The 10,744-nt window shown below is 37.4% G+C and overlaps 1 protein-coding gene across 1 annotated transcript; it reads right to left on the bottom strand.

The window, feature by feature from the left end:
• Positions 1-868: 868 nt before the first annotated feature.
• On the bottom strand, positions 869-9,389 carry LOC145997407 (uncharacterized). Its single transcript, XM_083134426.1, has 2 exons — positions 7,654-9,389; positions 869-6,291 (listed from the first exon to the last, which is right to left on the bottom strand). The coding sequence occupies exons 1-2, from the start codon at positions 9,344-9,346 to the stop codon at positions 5,165-5,167; spliced, it is 2,820 nt and encodes a 939-aa protein (XP_082990552.1). The 5' UTR covers positions 9,347-9,389; the 3' UTR covers positions 869-5,164.
• Between the last annotated feature and the right edge of the window lie 1,355 nt (positions 9,390-10,744).

Raw genomic sequence — 10,744 nt, 5'->3', positions numbered from 1 at the left:
AAAGTCACATTAGTTACATAGTATTAAAATTGAAGCCTGTACCTTGTAAACAATATTTTGACCCAAGATTTGTACAACTAACATCACCTGATATAGTAGAATTTCTACATTTCTTTATAAAGACAAAAAATACAAGGTGAAACAAATATGTCACATTCACTAATAAACACAAAATATTTGAAGAAAGGTGCCTATTTTGACCAGGACACAAACAAAGATAACATGAAAAGTGAAGCAACCATTTACTCTTATTCTTGACTGAATTTAATTGTAATACTAGGGGGGGGGCGGATTATTGCATATTTTGACACACCAGGAATATTCATGTGCTTTAAACCTTTTGGATATTCTGGTGAAGTTTTTGTCGTGCATATAAATGCATAAATGAACTTAATTTGCTTACAATTGCATATCCTGGAAGTATTTTCAATGCACTCGTTAAAAGTTCCAAGTCTAACTTTTAACATTTACTTACTTCTTTAAATAACAAAGTACAATACATGTTTTGAAATGTTTGCGTTTTTTCTGTATCATGTGTGTATCAGAATAATAAACATGCCATTATAACATTATATTTTATTTTGCATGGTTGCTAGCCAATGTATTAGAATGAGTTGCAGTTATTTATGATTAGGACTCTGAAGTTGATTTATTTATTTTACTTCGCGTTTTGTGCCTCTTGTTTAATTTGTGAAGATGGGGACAGGGGTGCCCACAGGGGGTTTCATGATGCACCTGTGGCATGGAAATTTTGGGGGGGGGACAAAACTTTATACCAATTCTATATATATCTTCACACAAAAATGGGGGGGATCATATAGTCTCATTGTCTTGTTATTCATCTTTAGTTTTAGTTATTACACTGGGGAACAAAAAAAAGATTTTATTTTGCGGCATAAAGTTTAATAACAGTTTCAGCACACAAAACAGCTGTGATTGCCAATTGTATGATTGGTTCAGTTGAATTGACTCCAGTTATAAAAATAAACACACCATGGAAAATATAGGAGGTAAAATACTCTATGCTTTTCTCTGTAATATCAAAATTTGATAATGGGCTGAAATTCCCATTAAGAAACTTATTTATTTATTTGTACATTGTTGCTAGGCAACTTATGAAGCATTGCTTGGCAATATATCGGACACTCAACATAGCTTAAGGAAGAATACCAAAACATAAAAATGGTTTCAGAAAAAAATTGACTATGCTGAACATAAGTGGCTCGTGTGTGTGTGGATTTCAAAATGGTGAATTTTTTACTAGGACAGCAAAGTGGGTACACAAAGTATCCCTGTTTCCTATGTTTGTGGGATAGTCGTGCTAGAGAAAGGCATTGGACGATAAAAGTTTGGCCCCCAAGGAAAAATATTAGTGGGGAATGCTAATATCATTCATGAACCACTGATAGATAGGGACAAAATCATCCTTCCGCCACTGCATATTAAACTTGGGTTGATAAAACAGTTTGTCAAGGCCTTAGATACAAGTGGTGATTGTTTCAAATATGTATGACACACTTTTCCAGGACTAAGTATTGAAAAATTGAAGGCAGGAATATTTGATGGACCACCACAATTTCGTACACTTATAAATGATGCCAATTTTACAACTTACATGTCTTACATCGAATCTGAGGCCTGTCTGAGCTTTGTGTCCGTCGTCAAAAACTTTTTGGGGAATCACAGAGCAGAAAAGTACCCCGATATAGTTGGAAATATGCTGAAAAAAGTTTGAGAAATTGGGAGCTAATATGAGTGTGAAGATACATTTTCTACATAGCCACATTGACAGATTCCCTGAGAACCTTGGTGATTTTAGTGAAGAACGGGGAGAAAGGTTCCATCAGGATATAAGGATAATGGAAGAAAGGTACCAGGGACGGTGGGATCGCCGCATGATGGCCGACTACTGTTGGAGCTTGCGGAGGGATTGTCCTAAAAAGCAATACAGCACAGGAAATCGTATAGAAAACGTTTCACATAGTTTGTTACTTCATTGTGTACATATTTTCTTAATTATTATGATCATAGGGCTATATAAATTTATTTTTATAATAATGATTGTAATCACAAAAAGAAATATTAAATTGTTGTTAGAAGTTCATTTATATGTATGTCTTATGTTTCCGCCATTTTGGTTTAGTTGCATTTATTTCATAAATTAGAGCCAATTCAGGAAATATATTATTATATCATTATTCAGCAGCATGAAATTGCCCTAAATTAGCTCTCAAACTCTGTGCCGCAATTTCACTGTTCCCCAGTGTTATCTATTGGCCCAACTTTACTCACGGTACAAATCTAGTTTGGTAGTGTACAAAGTTTCCACTAAACTCACGTGGGTGTAATACCTTCAAATATAACAGATTGAATTGTATTTAAGAAATGTAAGAATAGGCAGTGTGCAAGAATTAATGACTCTTAATACGCCCTTTAGTTTTCTACCCTGGATCATTTGTCTAAGTTACCAGAACTGTCTGCAAAGGCCAAAAATGTCAGATGGCACGAAAGAAAAATGGCGACCTCTTTTACACAAAGTCAAAAAATATAAAATAATGTTGCCTATTTTGAACTACCATGCATATGGGCAACAACAATCAAGAGACATTTCTTTTTTAGAAATGGTGACGAAACTTTTTTGGGGGGGGGGGGCATTTGATTTGGATTACCATCTTAGCAGTGGTGGTTCAATTTTTTGAGGCAGAAACATCAAATGTGCCGAAGCAACTGGTCGCCAACTTATGTCTGTAGATGGTCCTTATTCTTAAAATACAAGGAACAGAAATGTTGAGAAATTGTATAATGCAACCATGCAAGATATGTGGGTTCAGAATGAGAAATTCATGAGCTCTTGGAATTATGTGCAAAGTGTAGGCGAGAGCAAAGCATTATGTACATCAAAACATAATTTTGAGGATATATTTTAAACTTATTTTCTTTTCTTTCTTTAGTATGCATAAATCCACCTTCTAGTAACATGTAAAATTTTCATGAGGTTGAATGCAACAACATGGGATATAATTGCTAACTAATTATTTTAAAACTTCCATGAAATTATCATATGGACATACATAGATCCCAGTTTTGGTTGTAAGGTGCACTTCCCTGTACGCAGGAAAATATCAACCTCTCATCCATGTGCTGACCTCTGTAGCAGACTGGTTAGCACAGGGCACTAAAATGAAAGGGATCCTATGTTCGAATCCCAGCTTCGGCATGAGTGTTCCTTGCAAGTGTCCCTTCATCAATTCCATCATTCATCCTCAACTTTGTGATTAGCAAAAAGTGGCAATAAAGCAAAGCAAAATAAGCAAAATATAGAAATCTGTCTCTTCCACATATTACACCCTGAACTGCATTTTGCAGACTAAAGAGGCTCTGGCGTTTGGACTTGCAGCCAGGATAATCCTCTGTAAGACTTTTGATTGTGAGTGTTCTTTCACGAATTTCCATGTTCATTTTAGGTTTGTGATAGCCGAAAAATGGTAGAAAAGCAACATAAAATGATACAATCCAATTAACAGATTCAAAAATGGTGATCATCCCATTTCGTGAACATTACTGTGAATATATCAACTCACTGCAAGTAAAGGATAACACACTTGGACAGATAAGGCAAACAGTCCACGACGAATATAAAAATATAACCACAATAACTTTGAGAAAATACATGAACAACCTGGAACAGAGGAATATGTAGATCAAACAGCTACACTATGATCATGAATTACAATTATACACACACATACCATACTAATGACACAACACACAGGAATAGCAATGATTCATTCTCATTGGCATATACCAAAGCCACAGTTGAAAACCAGAAAGATATATATGTAAAAAACAAACACTCTTGATCTTGCCACCAAAGATTCCCTCCTTCAAGTACCTGCTTGGGAATGGGTGTGTGGTGCATTTTCATTCATCAATTTCTTCTAACCATCACACACTCTCATTGTGATTAGCCAAAAGTGGCAGATGAAATACAGAAAAGAACAAGTAATCTAACTTCATGCAGATGTGTTTCCTTATCTACATGTCGAAAATTAAATATGCCAAAAAATTATGCCCAATCATGGATAGATTATTTAGGTAACAATAACTTAGAGAAAAAACCTAAAAACCTAATCAAGTTTGATGTAATGTACAGTACCATCTGAACCATCTTTTCAGTCTCACAATGTTAGATAAAATAAGATACATAAACTGTTCTCTGGTTTATACTTCGCAAACTATGAAGACATAACACTGACAGAAACAGCTAATTTAGGTCTTTATGATGGAGAGTTCAAAAAAAAAAATAAACAATGTTTATCATCAAGATCACAGGGTTCAAATAAAAAATCGTTAATCTTCCTTTTACAAATAAACTACGAACATTCTGTAAGTACACAAAGAAAGTTTGCTGGTGTTTTAAAATTGTATATGGAAAAAGTATCCAAATGATGCACTCAATTTGCAAGCACACCTACTGTATGTACAAAGATGGGGCAACAATAAGAAACTATACTTTGATATTACAAAATGCTTCATATGAGCAAGATACACTCAATTGACAACCTCTCTTCCACATAGTAAATCTTTTACTGCATTTTGCAGACTAAGGAGGCTATGATATCTAAACCTTCAGCCAGTACGACCCTGGTGTGGTTGTGTGTGTTGTCCTTATGTGTGCTCAGTGCCCCCTTACAGCTTTTATCAAAAGTAAGAATATGTTAGTACTCCAACATTACAATGATGATATATTACTTTTATTTTAGTTAAGGTAAAGGGCTGGTCCAGTATAATGTGACAGGTACAAAAGAGCTTAAGTACTGATGCACCAAAAATTTCAAATTCAATCAATCAATATTAAGAACAATTTCCCGGCAAAAAAACCTTATATTCATTAATACACACTAAATAACCATGGAATACAATGAGTAAATCACACAAAATACTTTGGAATACCATTTACAACACATACTGATGAAACATTTCACACACACCTTAATATAAAAATATCTACACAAACACACACACACCCACAAAGCACAGAATTACACTATTTACACAAACACACAACTACACTATTTACACAAACAAAGCACACAATCAAACTATTTACACAGACACAATGCACACAATTACATTATTTACATGAACACACACACAAAGCACACTATTTGTGATGTAATATCTTAAGCTTGCGCGATGCACACTTCTGTCTGCTTTTGTCTGTCAGCATCCTGTTTCTTCTCCTACACCACCAAGGTATGGAGATTTTACAAATGCCATCTACTATACCCTTTGACACGAACGCAAGATGTTCTGAACATCCTTGTTCAAGCCAGTCAAAACTAATGTTCTGGTGAATAGCACATGCAACTTGCCTCTTCACACCATCTAGGTGAGCAATCTTTGGAAGCACATCTTCCAGGATAGTTGCTCCATCACAAACGGTCTTAACCAATTCCCGTGAGGGATAAGTAAGACCAGATGCTTTGTCAGAATACTCCCTGAAGGCTATGCCTACATTGACATACTCCCCTCCATCAGGTGTTGTGAGACTAGCTCTGCAGCCGTTGCATGCGTTATTTTCCAGAAGCCTTCTAGCAATAAAGCCAGAAACATAGGCAACTGAGAATTTGTCTCCAGCATCAGAGTTGACCTCAAGGGTTTCATATGAATTGTCAATAACATTACCATCATTACCTGAGTCTTTGCTTTGCAAATCCTGGTTGTTCTGAACAAACTGTTTCAAATTGTTCAGAAGTGGACCAGGATTAACTTCTTCCTCACAATTTGCCCCCTTCACATCTATTGCAGCTAACCTATTTACAATAGCAGTCTTAAGAGCTGCTACGAATTGTTGCACTGTTGGGTTGTTATTCGCTCCACAGTAGGAACGAATGGCACCAAACAAATGCTCAAGAGGGTCTTGGTTAAAACATCTAGTCTCCACATGCAAAAAACCTTTCCTTTTCAAAATATTCCACAAAAGTGTGGCCCCTCGGATAGTTGCCATCCATCCATCCTGTGAGGGGGGCCGGAACACATCCTTCCGCACTGCACCAGGGGCAATAACTGGGCGAGGCTGGCTTTGCTTTTTCAAAAACTTCCAGCTATTCACCTTGCTGCGTGCATCTGCCCAGAAGTTCATGTGTAGTGCCTCTCTCTCTTTCCTCACCTGACACCTTAAGCCCCCACTTCCAGAAGGCTTGGCTGACACACCATTGAAGCTGTCAAACAGCTGGTTTGTCACCCCGACTACCTCCGCAGTTGCTAGGGCATCAACTGGGAGGAAGCCTGCAACAAAGAAATATTCAAATGTGTAATTTGCTACACATCAGATTTTGGATGCAACATGTTAAAATATATGTATATCAAAGCACAAGAAATAAATAATTTAAGCAAGGAGTTTTAACAATGTCTCTAAATAGTTACATGCTACATGTGTGGCCTAATATTTATGTACACACAGCTAATGTGTTCTTCAAATGAATTAGTTTCATTAGCGCAAAAATTAAATATATTTAGATTTATACAAATTCCTTTTTTTTATGAACAATAAAATACTTAACAACATTTAACCTTTCATTCTCAGGAGGTTCTCTTCAAGATAAATAGAACATGAGAATAAGTTAAAAATAGCCAGCAAAATAAATTTGTTTAGCTGTTTCTGTGCTTAATTATTTTGGTAAAAGTTATTATTAATGGTATACGTGTTAGAGAAATGCAAACTGAGCATAGTACTTAACGTACAGGCATAACTATTATATGCCATTCTTCAGATTTTTATTCGAAACAATTATAAAATCTGGAAGCCTTCTTGGCAGTGAATAATAATGATATCTAGATATCAGTTACGTCAATTTCAGACATGCTTCCGAGAGCTAACAAATAACAAATCAGTAAATCCATGAGCCATGGTAGCTCAAGTTTTTATTATTATTATAATTTTCTTTTGTATGCATTGCTTGCATTGTCAAATTATTTTTCATGTACTCAGCAGACTACAGAGTACTTGGGGGCCTCCTCCCCGATGGCACAGTAGTAGTTTCGTCGCTTTGTAATCAAGGGTGTCCAGATTACGTACCCTGTGGGAGGCACATAGTGGTTTGTGGGTGGGTGATATAAGGTTTGAAATTTACCTGCCTCGTCCCTGCATAAGGCAGCTCTGGGGCTCACCCAGCCTCTAATCAATGGTTACCCAGGGGCAACACTTGGGAGTAAAGGCAGCCAGGCATGATGCTGATCACATCATCCTAATTATGACAGATCAGGAATATGTGGAGCACTACCTACAGATCACCTCATATGCCTTCATGGCATGTGTACACAGGGGCACCTTTACCTTCGTTTTTTAAAATCCATACATATTACAAACATGTGATATTGCCAGTTAAAAATATGATACATAACAATGTAGTTTTAAAAGGTCTGGAAAACAGAAGCAGCTCCTAGAAAGGTCAAGAGACCATGAAGTGCAGATTAATATTACTATTTACAGTTTGCAAACAAGTAATTTTGTAGTCACGAACACTTCTGGGTTGTAGCGATCGATCCTACAATAGGAATCTCACAACCCGGTCCATAACTGTACCACACTGCTATCACGCCAAATGGCAGCATTACCTACTATTAAAAAATCAAACTTTTCAAACTCACCTGTGGAAACATCAGCGTTTAGGTTTGCAGCCACTGTATGGCTCATAACTTGTGCCGCAAGGTTGACTTTCATAGCCTTCTGAAAGGTGGGGTCCAAGTGTGCAGATGTTAATTTATGTAGCCGCTGGTAACCACTTGTTGCCACCTTCAAATCTCGATCACGGAGCTGCCGAATGTGATCCCAGCTAGCTCTTTTCACCATTAAATGATCACCTACTTTCACCTCAACTCTTACACCATGCCTGTAGAGCATGTTCCTCGTGCATTTCAATAAATGCGGAGGGTCATACATTGTGACTATTTTATGCCCGTTGAAATGAAAATAGGGATCATTCCAAGTGGAACCTAAATCTTTTAGGGCTTTCACATTGTTAGCACCCATATCACATACTGTTGCTACAACGTGAAGGCCTATATTCTGGCAGGTAGACAAAACTTCCTTCAGGAGATCGGCTAGGGTACCCGATTCCACGCTACCATGGCTGAAATAGAAAGCAAGAGGTTGTTTCCACTTACTTTTCAAACCCTTAACCATGAATACAAGGGCATGGTTTGCCACACGATCTGTGCGACCAGAACCCAGGTCCTCATATCCAATGATTCGGTCCAAGGATGAATCATATTGCACATGCTCCCGGATTGACATTTCATCAAACATGAGAACACATGTGCGATCTAATTCATTCTTGGACTTGAGGGAATGAGAAATTATTCTGAAAATGCGCTCATTGATTCCAGTGTGAAAAGGGAAGGCATTCAGCAGGTTAACCAGAGTACGCCTGTTGGGTAGGGCAAACATGGTACTAAGGATGGAGTAACACTTGGGAGAACGCTTATAAAGGGAAAGAGCTAATAATTTCTCGTCAAGTGTCCATCTTCTACTCTTTGGTTTCAACTTGGAACAACGCATGTGTCCTGCAAGAAATATGGCAGAAGACAATGACATTGATTTTGAAAAAGTTTCCACCAACTTCACCGACTCTGTGTGGTTATCACACAACTCTTCCAAAGTCAATGATGTTGCCTTGTTTTGCTTTTTCAATCGAGATATAGTTCTCTCTTTCTTTGAAAGAAATTTCAACAAAATCTTTTTTTTTGGTGTCAATTGACAATACCTGGTAGAATTAATTAAACCCAAAAGTGATTTCCTTTTTCTTGCAGGCTTCTGGGAAGCATTAGGACTGAGCCAAGATGCTTCATCAGAAGTGCATACGGTGTCTCTGGAAGTTTCAGCCAAAGACTCAAAGCTGACACTTGATGTTGAAATATTTGTCTGTGGAGAGGTGAACAGTTCAACGGAACATTTTGGTTTTATGGAACAGTTGGCATGAGGAATTGGGGACTGGATAATGCTAGGTTGGGGTTGTGATGTGCCTGGCTGTGGTGAGGAAAATAGGTTAATGGAAGACAAAAGTTTTAGCTCTGGTGTAGAGGTACTCTGAGGTTGTGTGGGGTCGCTTGGAGGTGGAGAAAGGAATGGTGAAGAGTAATTATGGTCGTGAACATGGGAAGGAATATGGGAAACATCAAGAGTAACATTTTCTGTAACAACCTCTTGCTCATCTACTTCTAGACATGGTGAAGGAGAAGTCAATGCCTCACTAGAATTAAAACTTAGGTTCTCCTCAGATGGTGACATGATAGATGGCACAGCAAGTGGGGTGAGCTTCTCCCGTTTTTCGTTGCAAAACATTCTACTTGAAAAATGCACAGAGCACATGTATAAATGGGTTAGGTCCTTTTCAAATTGAGGACCTTTCGCGAACTTCATCCATGCTTCATACCTGTAAAAATCGGAGAAAAAATAGAACTATAATTCCTGTGCATTTTTAATACTTCTGCACATATCAAGAGAATTAGCTGATCTTTAGATATAGACATGTAGGGAACCATGAAACATGGCTTTAAATCAATGGTACTAATCTGATATTCCCCGGACAGATTTATTCATTTTTACAGAAGAAACTACTTACGGTAATAAGTTCCTGTAGCATTGTGTAACATCTGGAAGGTGTTTTGTGTGATGTGGGAATGTTTCATAGCGGAAATTCAACCACTGACGTATAGTCCCACGAACCATTTAAGGTAAGGTTAGGTTAGGTAGGGTCACGTATAGGTTACAATAGTTAAAAATTGGTTTCGAAAAAAATATGTGTAGCGCCACACACCATTCTCACATAGCCCCACGAATCATTGACACATAGCCCCCCAAACCATTTGCGGAAACGTACGTTCTTCAGTTACAAAAACACTTTTTTTTTAAAAAAAAAAAATTGCAATTACTTTGATCAATAAAAAGTGAATACACATTAAAGAATGGGAGCGAATTTACAATATAGAGAAAGTCTCCAATTTTGTTGATTTTCGGTATACTAACTAATTTTGACCTCTTAATCACGAATCTGTTGAAAAAAACCGGGGGTCACGTCTGAAAATTTGAAAAAAAGGAGATTGAATTTTTTATATATATAGGTGTATATGCAAGTTTTACAAACAAAAATGTAATCTCCTGTCATTGTGTCCAACCACGCCGTTGTTTTACAAGAAAATGATTTATGATGTTCAATTCTAGTACGATCCCTATTTTTTTCGATGAATTTAGGGGTGAAATGAGTGCTAATGGAACCTACCCTAACAGGCCTAACCTAACCTCGTGTGAATGGTTCGTGGGGCTACCCGTGGATGGTTTTTGGGGCTAACGTCAATGGTTTGTGGGGCTACCCGTGGATGGTTTTTGGGGCTAACGTCAATGGTTTGTGAGGCTACCCGTGGATGGCTTTTGGCGCTAACGAACAATTTTTGTACAATTTCCAGACGTGACCCCCGGTTTTTTACAACAGATTCATGATTAGGAGGCCAAAATTAGTTAGTAACCGAAAATTAACGAATTTGGAGACTTTCTCTATATTGTAAATTCTTACCAAAGAATGTTCCGCGAAGCAGATAGGTAAGTACAAATGTCCAAAATTGACAAAACGAAGAAGTTATAGGTGTTCGGGGAGTATCAGATTTTTACCAAATCAATTACACACCCTGAAAGTACATTTCGCTGACTCTTCTACATTTTTCACTACAAAAAACCAGTGTTCAT

This window comes from Lepisma saccharinum, chromosome 13 (assembly GCF_977018435.1).
Source record: "Lepisma saccharinum chromosome 13, izLepSacc3.1, whole genome shotgun sequence".
Taxonomy (NCBI): domain Eukaryota; kingdom Metazoa; phylum Arthropoda; class Insecta; order Zygentoma; family Lepismatidae; genus Lepisma; species Lepisma saccharinum.
The sequence above is the reverse complement of the archived record's forward strand: the minus strand, read 5'-3'. Positions and strand labels throughout refer to the sequence as shown.